At 40.7% G+C, this 17,119-nt stretch overlaps 1 protein-coding gene across 1 annotated transcript in view; it reads left to right on the forward strand.

The window, feature by feature from the left end:
* Positions 1 to 17,119, forward strand: part of phlpp1 (PH domain and leucine rich repeat protein phosphatase 1) — a 114,545-nt gene that overhangs the window by 72,470 nt on the left and 24,956 nt on the right. Inside the window, exons 2-4 of the mRNA XM_062022695.1 lie at positions 379 to 575; positions 3,488 to 3,613; positions 7,766 to 7,914. Coding sequence (XP_061878679.1) covers positions 379 to 575; positions 3,488 to 3,613; positions 7,766 to 7,914 — 472 coding nt within the window. The remainder of the gene's footprint in view (positions 1 to 378; positions 576 to 3,487; positions 3,614 to 7,765; positions 7,915 to 17,119) is intronic.

Genomic DNA, 17,119 nt, shown 5'->3' on the forward strand with positions numbered 1-17,119 from the left:
AAGTCAAATTACAGTCCCCTATTCATTTTTTCCTTTGGCATTTCAGTGTGCTTTTTGTCAGCATTCACATGCCCTTTCTGTGGGATTTGCAATTTTTACTTATTATTTTATGTGACTTTTTGTTCTGTTGACTCACGTCAGCCAACATAGTGATGCAGCATTTACATGTTCTGCTGAAAATATTTAATTATGTTGTGTTGATCAAACACGATTTAATCAATTGTCTTTTTCTTATTTGTCTCTTTCATTTATTGCATGCCAGTTGTATAATATGTGCTACATAAACACAACTCTTCTTCAGAGAACTAGAACTCAGAGGATTAATATTTACCCAAAAGACCTGCATCATCCCCTCCTCTTCTTTCTTTTCTCCTCCAGGGAAGCCCCAAAACATTGAGAGCTTGGAGCGGGTCCAGCTGTCAGGGACGTACAACGTCCGCAAAGGGAAGCTTCAGCTGCCAGTCAACCGCTGGACCAAACGGCAGGTTATCCTCTGCGGCACCTGCCTCATTGTCTCCTCTGTCAAGGAGAGCCAGACGGGGAAGATGCACATCCTGCCGCTCATCGGAGGGAAAGTACGTCACAAAGCCTTCTACACTGATGCCGAAGCCATAATGTTCACCTACCGCTACAAAGCAACACCTTATCAGATATATTTTGACCTTCAGCTCATTTACAGTAATATATTTTATCCCTGCAGCTATCAAAGTAGCTTTACTTAACTACCTTCCAGGGAAGAAAATTTGACCTTTTATCTATGTATCGCTTTATAAAGCTGAAGGATTAGCTCTCAGGGCTCTTCTCCCCTAAGAAAGCCTTTTAGTGCTCACTTTTCACAACCTTTCGTCAACATGCATGTGCTTGCAAATCTTGCATCAAAATCCTTTCCTTTTCTCAAAACTCGACAGTGCGTCTTAATATACGGAATCATTTTGGTTGTGCTGACAGACCTCGAAGCTATTTTATTTGATACATCGTGAAATAAGTGTGACCAGTAGATGGCAGTCACACACAAGAGATACGTGTAGATGCAATATGACTCAAGTAAAGAACACAAAAATGGTATATGTTCCATTGAAAATATAAAACATTAAACACGGCACTCCAAAATCTATCAACATTTTTTAGTACGACTTTGGTAAGCTATGAAGCCGCGCCGCTTGATGGATTGTACTGTGCTTCAACATACGAGTATTATTATGGTGTGTGTATAAGGCAAGACATATTATCTGCCGTTTTGTTTCGCAATATTATGCAAAAGCAACTTTTCTTACCTTCTGGTTCCTGCTGATTTGTACTGAAAATTTGCACACTTTCACCTTTGTAGTCGTAGTCGATAAGCTTCTTCTTCTTTTTCTCTATCTTCTTGTCATGTGACATTCATCCTCCGCTGTTGCCATTTCTAATATAAGTAGTGTAAAGTTCTTGCTTATATCTGTCAGTAAACTCTCCATAAAAGCGCTAAAACATACCGGTGTAGTGAGTTTACATAATTCACCAAAGGAACTTTAGTTATTAGAGAGTTTCGGTCGGACGGTTTTTCACGGGACACATTTCCGGCGTTTTGTTGTTCTAGTGAGCCACGGATGAGGAGATGCTGCTCTGTTATTGATTTAAGTAAAGTCTGAATGTCATTAAAGCAGTTAGCTCCATCTTTTGACACTTCTTCCACTCCCGTCCTTGCACGCTACACCGCTACAACAAAGATGACTGGGAGAAGACGCTGCCGAAGGTGAGCCACGTAAATAAGACCGCCCACAAAACGGCGCATCCTGAAGCGACTGTCAGAAAGCGGCTTGAAGATGATTTGTTAAACATTATCTATGCAACATTTTGACCAAATAACCACCATTATATGTTATGTAGACCACAGGGAAGTGTTTTCCATTTAGAAGAAAAAAATATATATTATGACCCCTTTAATGCGCCCTATAATCCGAAGTGCCTTTTTGTATGAAAATAGACCTGACAAAACCCGCTCATCTGCAGTGCGCCTTATAATCCGGTGTGCCCTCTGGCCTGGAAAATACGGTACTATAAGTCTGTAAGATGGAGAAAAAGCAATCGTGTTAGTCAAAAGTGCTTCAACAAAGTTTTTTTTTACAAGTTGATTGTACATTTGGGTATAAATTGTATCATGTAGTGATGGGTCAAACTATTCTGAAGCATGGATGCCTTATGAAACACGATGAGTGATACTGTGTCCCTCGAAGTGTGTGTCACTTTAAGAAAAAGCCATGTGACCGATACAGCTGCGTTGTCAATTGACTGCTAAGCGCCAAACTGAGTTTGTCATTTATTTTGGTTCACAAGTGACAGCTTGTACTGAAAGATGTCGAATCATCGATCTGAATGCAATTAAGAAAATAAAACAAATTTATAAAACAATGAATAAATATATATAAATGGAACTAAGAAAAGGGAAAAATCCAAAGTATGGGATAATGCTGATTTTGCAGAACCAAATATGATAATTGGTTTTCTTTCCTTGTTTACTATTTCCCTCATTTACCAGACTTTATAGCATTTTGTATTCCTTTCCACGCAGCAATTCGTAAAAAACAAAAACAAAACAAAAAACATTAATATGTGCTAATTTTATTTGCAGGTCAAATGTGACTTTTTAAATCCTTTTTTTATTCTTTTTTTTAAAACCAACACAGTATCATTGCAGTGTCTATACAGCTACTCGGTGTGCCATACACTCACTGCGGGTCATTTACTCCTCACTAGTATCAGGCAATAAGGCCTTAACATCTACTTATTGTTGATCATGTTTACTAATTATATTATATTATTTTAAATATACGTTTTTGTGTTTTACATGCACCTGGGGTTAGGCTGATTGGCAACACTGAATAGGCCCTAGTGTGTGAACGTGAGTGTGAATGGTTGTCTGTCTATCTGTGTTGGCCCTACTATGAGGTGGCGACGTGTCCAGGGTGTACCCTGCTTTCTGCCCGAGTGCGGCTGGGATAGGCTCCAGCCTCGAGAGGGACAAGCAATTGAAAATGGATGGCTGGAAGTGGGTCAAACATGAACCTTGATGCTAGAATTTGGTTTAAAGTGATTATCGTAAGCCCAACTGTGAACAGTGTGCGCCTGCAGCTTTAATGCTAATGAGCTGTTTGCCCACGCATGTCTGCTAGCATAGCATTACAGTCACATTTAAACAGCAACATCATGCTAGGTTAGCCTATGCACAGAAGAGAAAGCGCTCAAGTAGTGAAGCCTGCTTTATTATTTTCTCTTTTTTTTTTTTCCTCATCAACAGTCATGGTTAAAAATGTTGTGTTTCAACAACTTTGCCGCGTCATTTTACATTTTTACAGACACATAAAATGTGAGGCAGCAAATTTGTTGAAACACAAGAGTTTAGGTAACTCTCAAAACTTGTGGCCACGACTGTAACTCGGGGTGGGTTAATATTCATAGAGAGGGCAAGTATTGGCACATCCCTCTAACTGTGTGTGTCTGATATCTGCAGGTGGAGGAAGTGAAGAAGCACAATCACTGCTTGGCCTTCAGCTCTGCCGGGCCTCAGAGTCAGACCTACTACGTCAGCTTCGACAGCTTCACGGAGCACCTCCGCTGGCACAGACACGCTGCCAAGGTACCGCCAGCAAAAAGGGCATCAGAGTGAGATGGAGCGAGGGAATGCGTGCATATGCTCCCATGGCTTTATTTACGGGTCAACTGCATTATAAATCACACGCACACGTGACTGCAAAGGGGGCACAAAGTAACAGCCATGATCACAGAGCATGTGCAAGCACAGCAAAGTGAACATATTTCACTGTAGTTGACACTTTGGTGTGGAACTCAAGGGTCACCCCTCCTTGCTCTCTCTCTCTCTCTCTCCTCTCCTTTTTCTCACTTGAACTGAAGTAGGTCATAGCCAGAAAACCTATTTTCTAAATATTAACAGGGGCGTGCATGTCACCAGCACCCAGAGGGCCACTCAGAATAGAAGCCTGCATAGAGGCAACACGTGCCCTAGCCTAGACCGCACAAATGTGGCCCAAGTGTTTGCCTTTTCACCTTTAGTCAGGAGGTGGATGCTTGTCAGACAGCTTGTTCATGCATTGCAAGAGTAGCTCTAAAGCGGTTAGACCCAGTGTGGATGGAAACTATGGAATTTAGTTTTCAGGCGAAAGGCCAGTTTGCCTTAAGCACTGCCTTTAGTTAGGGACCAAGCCCTCAACTGATAAAGGACACAGCCCCCTCACTATGGCATCAATTGTTTCCTTTGGGATGAGTGTAGTAAACAATTTCTACACTGTCAACTTCTTATATGATGTAATCTGCCTGACCTTGTTGAGGCTTAGAAAATGGACTAGAGTTATCTCACAAAAGTGAGTACAGTTCTCACATTTCAGCAACCGTTCAGTGTACAGCTTGATAGCAATATAGATTTACTCTACTATGACAATAAGTTGACTCAGAGATAGGCATAAAACATTGACAGTACGATAAGGCACAAAACATTGACAGTATGATAACGTTAGGCAAAAGTATCACGTTATGGTATTATAACTACAGCCTTGAAATGTGTTATTTTGAAATAGCTTTTCAGTTAAACAGTCATTTTAAACAAAATAATAGAACATGATGACAGTGGAGCATATGTATGTAAAATAGATAACAAAAATAACTTTATTCTTTCTACATAAATAAATGATAATGCCATTCTTAAAGGGGCCCTATCATGCAAACCCAACTTTTCTTACCTACTTGTAACTGCTTATGTGTATTTGAGATCTGCATAAGTCCTGAATATTTGAAATCAAACCGTAAAGGCATTGCAGAGATATTTATAAAACAATCTTGCTTTCCTTTCTACTTCCTCAAACGGTCCGTTTGGAGTTTGCTCCTTTTGTGACATTGCCATATGTGACGTCAGCGGATTATCCTGCTCAGTGGCCTTGTGGTTAGAGTGTCCGCCCTGAGATCGGTAGGTCGTGAGTTCAAACCCCGGCCGAGTCATACCAAAGACTATAAAAAGGGCACCCATTACCTCCCTGCTTGGCACTCAGCATCAAGGGTTGGAATTGTTAAATCACCAAAATGATTCCTGAGCGTGGCCACTGCTGCTGCTCACTGCTCCCCTCACCTCCCAGGGGTAGAACAAGGGGATGCGTCAAATGCAGAGAGTAATTTCCCTACACCTAGTGTGTGTGTGTGACTATCAGTGGTACTTTAACTTTAAATGTACCTGTAGAAATGTACCTAAACATTCTCGCGCAATTCAGCCATTTTATTTTATGTAAAACCGGCTGTGCCACAACAGCATGTCCACAATTAAACCCAATGAAGGAAAATGCTTTAACTAGCTCACAAAAACTAAACAATATCTCAGCCTCATCTAAAGTAAAAACGTGCCTCACTTTTAACTTTTATGATTTGTGGCAATGTGCCTGCAACAGTGAAGAAGTCGCTCCGAGTGTGCAAAGATTAGTCCTGCTTCAACCACAGACTTTCATAAAAACACGCATTTTCCATTTTCTTCTATCTATGGCACTAGGAGACAATGAAACGGTAAGCAATAACAGTTGGTTAAAAATGTGTGAATGGTATGTTAGCAATTTTAGCTCAAATTTTTGTGTAGCTATCTTAGCCTTCTAAAGACAATAGCATCACAGTGGCCAAAACTACTTTTAATTGGATTAGTGCCTACCGTGTTTGGCAATGGACCAGTTAGTAATATAATCCGTTATTACGTTCGCAAGCCTCGATTATGTAGCCTATAACATACCAAACTGTATTAGCCGGCTCGGGCCCTTTATTGTTTCCAAGGTTTCGAAGCAGCAGTGCAGTAAATGTATTAACATGATTTAGAAGAGAAAAGCATTTAATTGTCAATATAAACGTGCATACGTCCAGAATCTAGCATTGGAGAGAAAAATATTAGGTATACGTTTAACCTTAGCCAGTGTATAGTACTAGGTTCGATACAGTTGATACAGCCGCATGCGACCTGAATGATTTTACTTTCACTTTTACCGTACAGATGAAAGAAAATTTCAGTGGTTTTGAAAACCGTCAATTTTTAATACCACCGTATACTTTAAAACCTGTAACCGGCCCATGCCTACAGACGGTCATTATTGCCTAAATATCTGGCAAGACGAGGGAGTGCCTAGAAAATTGTGTTTTACCTGCAGTCAAGGATGGTGGTGGTAGCATCATCGTATGGTGGTGCATGAGTGCTGCCAGCAATAGGGAGCGCTGGTTCATTGCAAGGAAACATGATTTCATAAAATAGTCATCATAACACAATCATATTTCAAATGAAAGCGTGTAAATAACATACTTTCAGTTGTCATATGCACAATTAAATAAGTGTTTTCAGCCTGGATTTGAACATTACCATGTTAAAAGACATTTACCCTCTCATCCAAGTAGTTTTCATCACTTCATGCTCACAGATTTAGCTTGGATAGAACAGATCTAGTCTGAGCGCTTTGCGCACAGGTCCTAACTATTTATCCTCTAACATGAAGAGGAGCGTATGCACAGGAAGGAATGCTTATGGTCATTTGTGCTGTAAAAAAGAATGTGTCCATCAACAAATGTTAATCATAGAATCGAAACGCTGGTACACTAAATCACATCGTTCATACACTAAATGGAATCGTATCGAATCGTCCATACACTAAATCCAATCGTTCTGTTTTAAAGAATAAATCGTTTTTGAATCGCAACTTAACCCAGCTTAGTTGCCAGAATTTTTGTGTTAAATTAACATTGTTTTTTACAACATTATATTGTTAATGGAAAAACAGTACAAGTTCTTTTTTCATTCTGGCAACTAGCTGCCAGTTTTTCTACGTAAAAACAAATGTACTGTCTTTCCATTTACAGTAATACACCGTTAAAAACAACAACCGTAGATTTTACAGTCAATAACTGGCAGCTCAGTCAACAGAATTTTAACGCAAAAAACAGTAGTAGTTTTTTTACAATAACAGCAATATGCCGTAAAGAAAGATAGGCTCCAGAACCCCCCGCGACCCCGAAAGGGACAAGCGGTAGAAAATGGATGGATGGATGCTGTAAAGAACAACGTAAAATGTATTGTCATTTTTATTAATTTAATGGGTAGTTTGCTGTAAAGTTAAGTATTTTTATTTAGACAAAAACATGTTTGGAAAGTATGGTAATATACTGTAATATTTGTTGCAATAATGGATACTATTCAAGTTTAAAAGGTATGCAATTTCAAGCAGTACATATATTTTTTCTTGTCAAAATTTCAAAAAATCAATTACATTGAGTGAGAAAATATTAAGTACTTTATTGACACATATCATTTCCAGGTGTTTGCGGGACAGATAAAATGATGTGGCGAGTCAGATCTGGCCCCCGGGCTTTGAGTTTGACACCTGTGTTTTTTACACAATATGGACTTGGTCACTGTGAATTTTACTCATGTGTGACAATAATCAGAGTAAATTTAGACTACTATACATGCTGTGCACTGACTACTTTAAAGTGCATCAAACTTTCATTTCTATAGTATTGTCCCTCAAGGGTTGGCCAGGGAACAACTGATCCAATCACACTTTTAGCTAGAAACATGGTGATGTAATGTGCTCTTAGGTCAGATAACTAACCTGCTTGACTTTCCCTGGTTACGCCGATAGGTCTAAGAAGATTGGCCACTGAGTTACATTTGACCCTTCAGCCATAAGCTACACACACATAATCTTGTTTACCTGCCTGTGTCTTATAAACTGTGTGCCTGTGTGTTTATTGCGTCTAGATGGTGTCTCAGAGGATCAACTCAGTCGATCTGTCCTTCTGTAGCCTGGAGCAGCTTCCCCCCAACCTCTTCTACAGCCACGACCTCACCCATCTCAACCTCAAACACAACTTCCTGCCCGCCGACCAGTGGCTACAGCAGCTGCAAAGGTACGACACCATTGTTAATGTCCTGCAGGACATAAAGTCACACTTGTTTGCACGCTTAGATACGATGAGCATACTTGCCAACCCTCACGAATTTTCCGGGAGACTCCCGAATTTCAGTGCCTCTCCCGAAAATCTCCCGGGACAACCATTCTTCCGAATTTCTCCTGATTTCCAGCCGGACCTGAGTGAGGACAGCCTGTCGTCACGTACACTTTTCCTCCATACAAACAGCGTGCCGGCCCAGTCACGTTATAACATCTACGGCTTTTGGCGCTCAGTGCGCAACTGCACACACAACAAGAAGGAGACTATTATATATGTCTCCGTTATCCATAGGTTTATCTATAACCCATAAAGTAGGTAAGCACGGAGCTATTGCTCAGCGTGTGTTTATTCCAGCCGGCACGTTAATACACTGACACACAACATCCGGATTCCCATCATGCATTGCTTCAAAACTACAGCAAGTAGTAGAGAGGAGTGTTATGTGTGTGTATATGTGTAAATAAAAGAACACCGAAATTCAAGTATTTCTTTTATATATATATATATATATATATATATATATATATATATATATATATATATATATATATATATATATATAAAAGAAATACTTGAATTTATATTCGTATATAATATAATATATATATATATATATATATATATATATATATATATATATATATATACGTATATATATATATAAAAAATAAATACTTGAATTTATATTTGTATATAATATAATATATATATATATATATATATACTGTATATATATATATAGATATATGTATATATATATATATATATATATATATATATGTATATACAGGTATATACATATATAAAAGAAATACTTGAATTTCAGTGAATTCTAGCTATAAATATACTCCTCCCCCCTTAACCCCGCCCCCCGGTCCTCCCCGCCCACTCCGACCACCCCCCCACCCCCCCACCTCCCCATCTCCCAAATTCGGAGGTATCAAGGTTGGCTAGTATAATGATGAGATGGGCTATTGTATAAGTAGACGGTGACAAGAAGCAATATGGCACCTGGCAGGCCATGACAGACCAGTTTGAATCACTTAAGTGTCCCCCTGCAGTTTGCACGCCAGAAATAAGCGGGGCCGCACAGAGCCCGAAGAGGCTAGCCAGGGCTACGCTGTACCAGACGCGGCCAAATGAGCCCAGAAGGCCAGATTCATCTGCAGGGAGGCTTTTAAGGTCCCTGGCCCTTTTCGCTCCCTCTCCGTGGGCACCATCTGCTGCTTGCTTATTGCGGGGTCTAGATTAAAGCGCTATAGCCAAGACGTGTGTATATACACGATGTGTGCAGTTGTGTGTTGCATTCAAAAGCATTGTGTGTGTGGGATTTTACAGACAGACAGAGCGATCTCCCTTGTATCCAACAGAAAATGTTTCTGCAGGCTACAAATAATGCGACAACAGGAACGAGTGGTTGTGTTTGTGTGATCTTACATGCCTCCAGCCTGTGAGTCTGCTTGCGATAAAGTTGTGAATGAGTTGGAATGACAAAGATGCTCTTTCTTGGCCATCTGCAACATGATGATGAATGGATGAAAGGGAAAGGGGTTTTAAAGGACTCATAGCGCCCAGATGACCAAAATTTCACGAAAAAGTTCTCTTTTTTGCTCCTGAAAACGAGTCTACCCATTTCCCATAACCCATCCAAACATCCATTTTCTACCGCTTGTCCCTTTCGGGGTCTCAGTGGGTGCTGGAGCCTATCCTTGGACAAGTCGCCACCTTATCGCAAGGCCAACACAGATAGACAGACAACATTCACACACTAGGGCCAATTTAGTGTTGCCAATCAACCTATCCCCAGGTGCATGTCTTTGGATGTGGGAGGAAGCCGGAGTGCCCGGAGGGAACCCACGCAGTCACGGGGAGAACCTCCAAACTCTACACAGTTCTGCCACAGTGCTGCTCATTTCCCATAATATAAATTAGTTTTTGAGTAGTTTTTGTAAATAACTAAATGTACTTGGAACGCCCCCTTTCAATCGCCAGACTCGATATGTCACCTCCTCTTGGTGTTACTTGATGTTTTTATTGCCCTAGTCCATGGTTGCTTCAAAACTGATATCGTTAACATTATGACCAAAAAATATAAAGGAAAACATCAGTAGAAGAGAATACTATCGGCTTATCTTCTTTTTCTGAGCGCCGGACCTGCACTTTTTTCTCTGTTTTTCTGCAGGTTCTGTCTCAGTCTTTCTTCCTTCAGGGGTGCTCCTGATTTTTGGGATCACAGTTGGCTTGGTTTTAAAAAAATATTTTCCACACAAACTCTGACCCTTCTTCTTAGAAGTCAATATCATTAAAATGATCACTGAAAATTACTTTCCTCTCGCTTGTTCCGTCCCATTTTGCAACTAGAGAGGTCCATTATACTTTCCTTGTATTCCCATCATTTAGAAATGTTTGCAGGCTGACCTCTTCTTTAGTTGTATTGGTACGACCTGCAACGATGCCACTGGCAGACATATTTGATAGGTCCTTTAAATTATGCGATAAAATAACATGATTGAAGATGAAGATGCTACCAAAACACACACTGCGCAATATGAAATTGCCTCCAGTTGTCTGTGGGTGATGTCAGCAGGCTGATGCCGGCCCGCCAACATTTTGGAGATTAAAGTGGGCGTTCCAAACTTGTTAGAAGACAAGCCTAAAATCCTAGTGTGTCTATACTACCTGTAGACACCATTTTGGGTCCAGACCTATGAAATACAGTCATGGCCAACAATATTGACACCCCTGCATTTCTGTCAGATAATGCACCACTTCTCCCAGAAAATTGTTGAAATGATAAATGCTTTGGTATTCACATGTTTATTTCTTTTGTTTGCATTGGAACAACACAATCCCCACCTAACCTCCCTGGATGTAAAAGGAAGAGAAACATTCATGAAAGACTGCAATAAAGGATTGTTAGAATTGTGGATCAAGAACCTTGAGCCACTTCCAAACAAATTCAAGCTGACCTGCAGGCACAGGGTACAACAGTGTCAGCTTGCACTATCCGTCGCCATCGCAATGAAAAGGGCCGCTACTGTGGAGACCCAGGAGGACCCCGCTGCTGACACAGAGATATAAAAAAGCAAGACTGGAGTTTGCAAAAACTTAACTAAGGCAGCCAAAATCCTTCTGGGAGAACGTCCTGTGGACAGATGAGACTAAAGTGGAGCTTTTTGATAAAGCACATCATTACACTGTTTACAGAAAACAAAATGAGGCCTTCAAAGAAAAGAACACCATGCCGACAGTCAAACATGGAGGTTCACTGATGTTTTGGGGTTGCTTCTGGTACCGGATGCTTTGACTGTGTGCATGGCATCATGAAATCTGAGGAGTACCAAATAATTTTGGGGCATAATGTAGGGTCCAGTGTCAGAAAACTGGGTCTCCGTCAGAGGTCATGGGTCTTCCAGCAGGAAAACGACCCAACGTATACTTCAAAAAGCACACAAAGATGGCTTAAGACAAAGCGTTGGAGAGTTCTGAAGTGGCCATCAATGAGTTCAGATCTAAATTCTATAGAACGTCTGTGGAGAGATCTAAAAACAGCAGTTGGGAGAAGGCACCCTTCAAATCTGAGAGACCTGAAGCAGTTTGCAAAAGAAGAGTGGTCCAAATTTCCAGTAGCAAGGTGTAAGAAACTCAGTGATAGTTACAGGAAGCGATTGATTTCAGTTAATTTTTCCAAAGGGTGCGCTGCCCAATATTAAGTTGAGGGTGCCAATCATTTTATCCAGTCCATTTTTGGAGTTCTGTATAAAATATCAGATTTGGCTTTTTGTGTGTGTGTGTGTGTGTGTAGTTCCAATGCAACCAAAAGAAATAAACATGTGAATACCAAAACATTTGTAATTTCAACAATTTTCTGGGAGAAGTGGTACATTATGTGACAGAAATGCAGGGGTGCCAATATGTTTGGCCATGACTGTTAGTGCCTATGTTGTCAGCATTAGATGAGCCCTTTAAAACCTAAGTGAGATCCCCTAGTGGCCAAACATTGAAACATGGCCTTATTAAAACCAGAGTTGGCTCATCCTCTTTTGACTCAGTGTTACACACAAGGAGGTCAGTAATGAGAAAGAGTTATTAACAGAGGGTGGAGAGTGTAAGGTAAAACAGAACCTACTACTTTCTGGCCCTGTATGAATGTGTTTGGATAACGTTGTGAAGGGCTCTATTTGCGACATCTAACATGGAGTCACAGTGCTTTTGTTAATTCTCCCAAGAGGAGAGCGAGGCGTGGAACCCCGCCTCATGCCATCTTTACTCTGTGGCCAAATACCTACTGGTGGATCAGATATGCATAATCAGTTGTCTGGGAGACTAGCAGTTTCCTCTGGCATTAAACAGCCTTCCCAGCATGCATCTCTCTGCCTCTCTCACACTCTCTCCGAGACCGAGGTCATCCCTCGCCGGCTGAAGCGCCGTGCAAATGTGTTTGGCCTGTTTATTTGCATATGTGGGTATACTTTAGCAAGTTGTGAAGCAGCTTCTGACACACGACTCGACATGATGAAGGGTGTTTATTGGTAATAGGCTAAGAATTTTCAACGAGATCATGCCACTATTGTTAAACAGAACATCGTAAGTATTCGTATAGGGCTTACGACGGTATAGCTAGACAGCACTTTGAGAGCATAAATCTCCACCAAAGCTAGCCTAGTGCAGCAATGCCCTTCTGAGGAGATTTTTAACTTTCTATGTTCTTTGTCAGGCTTCTCCTCCAGTTGAACCTCTGCTACTCCTTTGGGAATTACGTGGTGTTCAGTCGCGGGGCAGCCCCGCTACGGGCGACTTCCTCTTTTGTTGCTCGGTCTGACTGGGGCCTTTGAGACAGCTTTTTTTTCTTTATTTGGCTTCTGAAGAGAGTTCTTCTGAATCTGAGACTCTGAGTCCGGTCCTCTAAGGAAAGATGATAACTTGCCAAAGTCACCATGGAGCACAGTACTTATACTACCAATTTCCACTGCAAAGTACTGTGTAACATTTCTAGTACTTGGTCAGCATGCCCAGATGAAGCATTATGTGCTAAGTAAATACCTGCTGGTTTCTCATTGATCGGATTTGTCATTGCCAAATTGTATAATTTGGGTACACATGGTATAAAAATAGCTTAACCTGTTGCTGTGCGTTAGCTTTGAATGTTGCAGTATTGTACGCCGCAATATCCACTTTGCTGCAGCGCTTCGTTTTCTTGCTGCTTCCAGTCTCCTCCCAATGAAAATGATTAGTCTCCAGTATGGTTGTACAGTATACCGGTACTAATAAAGTGCCGCGGTACTCATGAATTGAAAACGGGACTATACTGCCTTTGAAAAATACCGGTACTTTTTTTTTTATCTGCATGCTGCCGTGCAGCGGTGACGTTCAGAGCGGAGGAGCATGTTTAGGGTGTCAGCGCGCACACACTCACAGAGCGCACAAGGAGAAACAGTGAGGAGAAGAAAAATGGCATATCAAGGCAATTCTATTGGTTAAAAATGAGAATGCGTGAAGCGCAATATGAAGGGCTTCAAAACTATCAATAAAGATAATGCATTAAACACGAAAGTGCCAAGCTGCAAGCGCATTATTTAAAACATGCCTCACCAAAGGTGGCATGATTAAAGTATTACCACTTTTGCTTTAAACTTAGCTCAACAATTAAATAACAAGCAGTCAGATCGACAGGTAATTTAGTTAAGTAGCTCCTCTGTTGTGCACATACAGTTACGTAGACACGCACACAGCTGCTTAGTTTAATTACAAATATTAGTGGCGTTAAAAACACCCACGTAGCGTAAAATAATGCTTGTAAAATGACTGAATTTTTTAACAAATTGCTACACTTTGTGTTTTATCCTTAGTGTGTGTTTTACATGCTACATGTCCTATCTGTGTAGTTTCAGCCATAATATTGTTTTTAGTAATTACAAATGATTGTATTTGTATATCTATCCGTGTTGGCCATGCAATGAGGTAGCGACTTGTCCAGGTTGCACCTAACTCCTGCCCTAATGCAGCTGGGGTAGGCTCCAGCCCTCTGTGACCCCGACAGGGACAAGCGGTAAAAATGGCAACCATATCTCATAAAGCATAATGTCAATAAATTCAGATTCTTTATTTGTCCATTCTTACATGTACAAGACACATAAGAACTGAAATTACATTTTCGGCACAATCCCGCTAAGAGCAGACATACGTTACAGGGAGACAAGACGGGACCGCCAACGGATCAGCCTCACTTAGGCGCTCCTTAAAAAGGTGGGAAAAAGGTGACATTGGGGAAGGGGGGAAGTAAAAAAAAAAAAAAAAAAAAAAAAAAAAATATCAGTCTGAGGCTGGACCCTCAGGAATGGTCCAGACTGAGACCGAGGAAAAAAACCTCACATAGCATGGCACACATAAACATAGTACATGTAATCACAACAACTCGCAACAGAGTCATCCAACAGGACTTTGGAGGCCGTCAGCTGCTGTTGAGCGCTGCTCAGCCCCCACAACCCCGGAGGAATTAAGCAGTGGTGAAGGCGTTGATTTGGGGAGGGGTGTGTGCGTGCATGTATGCCCAATTAACTTGGGTGAGATGTTGGAATTGTCTTTATGGGCCGAGGCCGGCCCCAAGAGTTCAAGAGTTCAAGAGTCCGACCCAGGTGCTTTTGAAAAGAAGGGAAAGGTCAAAAGCGTCCATCTTTGAGGAGTCCTCAGGGGAGTGTTTTCAAACAGCCTGTTCCTCAAGGCCATTCGAGGGAGTCAAATCGTAGATTAAGATGTTGTTTTTTCTTCGAGCAGTCAAAACAATGACATTCCTGCTCTGTATGCTGGCTCTGACAATTCCAATTTATTCTTTCTCTAACTTCATCAAGATGGAATCTACCTTGCAATTCAAATCAGCAATCGCTCCAGTCTGTGATCCCACAGCACGACCCAATCCTTCCATTGCGTTGAACAGCTTGTTGGCCCCTTGAGTGGCTGCCATCGTCTTCCGAATTTGACGATACACCAGAGCAATGCCCAGCCCAATCAGCAAATGCCCTGCGATCACAGCTCCAAATAGGTAGATGTCTTCCACGTCCTCGATGGAAAGGACTGAGAGGCACATGATTCTCCAAGTATTCCAGGAATCTCTCACGTACCCCGCAGCAATGGTTCCATCAGGGCAGCCAGGCTCCCCCGAACCTCTTTTCCTTGTCGAAAAGACTGTGTCAATTGCGTCGAGAGTCCAGTTGATCAAATTCATTTTGATGTTTAGATTTGAGGACAGCTCAAGAAAAGAGGCTTCAAAATAGTTCAGACAAGACAAAAACAAAGAGAGCAAGCAGGGAAGGAGGGAGCGGAGAAAAATGCGACCGCCCTCACCAGAGGCAAGACAGAAAGAGGTTTATATTAATAAAGCTTTATATTATATTCTAACCTAATCCTAGATTATGCCAGACTATATGTAATATACAAATTTGTAAATTGTTCTTTGAGCGCAACAAGAAAAGCACAATGTGTTTAATGCTTTTTAATTTTTATTTTAATAAATTGTTCTTTGGGTGCAAAAAGAACTATTTCATATCGTAAGAGTTTTTGTTAAAATTAAGCCAAAAATGAATTGTTTTTGTGGTCCCCTTTATTTTGAAAAGTATCAAAACACATTTTGGTACCGGTACCAAAATATTAGTATTGGGACAACCCTAGTCTCCAGTAGGGATGTAACGATAAATGGTATTAATGAAAACAACAAACATTACCGTCTTTTCCCAATAAAAAAACGGTATACCCCAATTCAAGCTTGTATAAATACAGTGCTGTCTGAGCAACTGAGCTATTTAGTTGTGCACATTTAACCTTCAAACTGTGCTTCCTTAGGACAGAGTGATTGTTTTATACTCAGAGGAATACAAGATGGAGGTGTTTTTACGGTGCCTTAACTGACCACTGAACAGAGTAGGGTACCACAACACCCGCCAGAAATAATAAATAATAATTTGTTTCATTTAAATAAATCTTTAAAAAATATAAAAATAGTAAGACTAAAACATCAGTGAAGCATCAGAAACACACAACATGAAAAATAGTGTGTATCTTAACCGTGTGTATTTATTTTAGTTACTATAAACCAAATAACTTGGTCAAAATATTTCAGTGTGTCTAAGCACTTTTTAAGCACATTCAAACCTTCTAATTTTGGTTACCTATGTGGATGCCACAACTAGATGAAAATAATACTTTATCTTACCTTTATTTGTGTTTCTTCATAAATTGAAGCAGTGGGGGAGGAGCTCCTACCTGTCTGGCCAATTACTTTGTCTTAATCAAAATAAGTACGTCCACCTCGCTGTGACATCACGACGTAGCAAACAGAGCTCAAGCCAAAATGCATGAACATTATGATTTGAGGTATTGGCATTGTTTAACGCGAGTATCCAACATTTTTAAGTCCGAAATGTATCCTAGGTTACACCAGATATCCTTCCAGACCCATTCCCGGCAGGGAATTTAACCCTCACTTTCTGCCACGTTAGGCAGAAACATACACCATTACACCACAAGAGATTAACAGAAGAAAAGAGTGTGAAATGTTATACATAAAGCTCCCTGTCGCTCATGAATTCCATTGACATTTCCTACATTATTTTTGATTGCCATAGCACAATAGGGGAACATGCACATTTGTTCCTAAAAACGAGAGGACTCCGGTTTTCAAAAAGACCTTTGGCAACCCTAATTTTGGTGTAGAAAACATGTGTGTGAATGCTCCAAAACATTGACACGTGGTTTTCTACACCGAAATTCATCTGTTTATTCTTCTTCTTCTACAGATTTTGGCGGGCTCTACCTTCGACATGTTTCATCCGATTCAAACCGTTCCAACTTCAAACTGTTCAGCCTATTAGGGAATTGCGGGCTTTCCTTTAACAAATTCCAAAATTTCCAAGATTTCCAGAATTCCGGGTTTTCCGGGACATTTTTCCCATTCAAAATGAATTGGCCATTTTTCAAACTTCCACCATTTCCACATTTTTCAACCGATTCAAACCATTCCACCTTCAACATATTCCACTCATCCCGGAAATTCAAACCATCAGTATTCTTTTGTTTTTACCCTTTTTTCTGGCAACTACTCCTTCCACATTTTTCAACCTATTTCAACCGTTCCACCGTCAAAACTTTCCTCTTAATCAGGACAAAA

The sequence above is a fragment of the Entelurus aequoreus genome, linkage group LG16, assembly GCF_033978785.1.
Source record: "Entelurus aequoreus isolate RoL-2023_Sb linkage group LG16, RoL_Eaeq_v1.1, whole genome shotgun sequence".
In the NCBI taxonomy this organism is placed as follows: Eukaryota; Metazoa; Chordata; class Actinopteri; order Syngnathiformes; family Syngnathidae; genus Entelurus; species Entelurus aequoreus.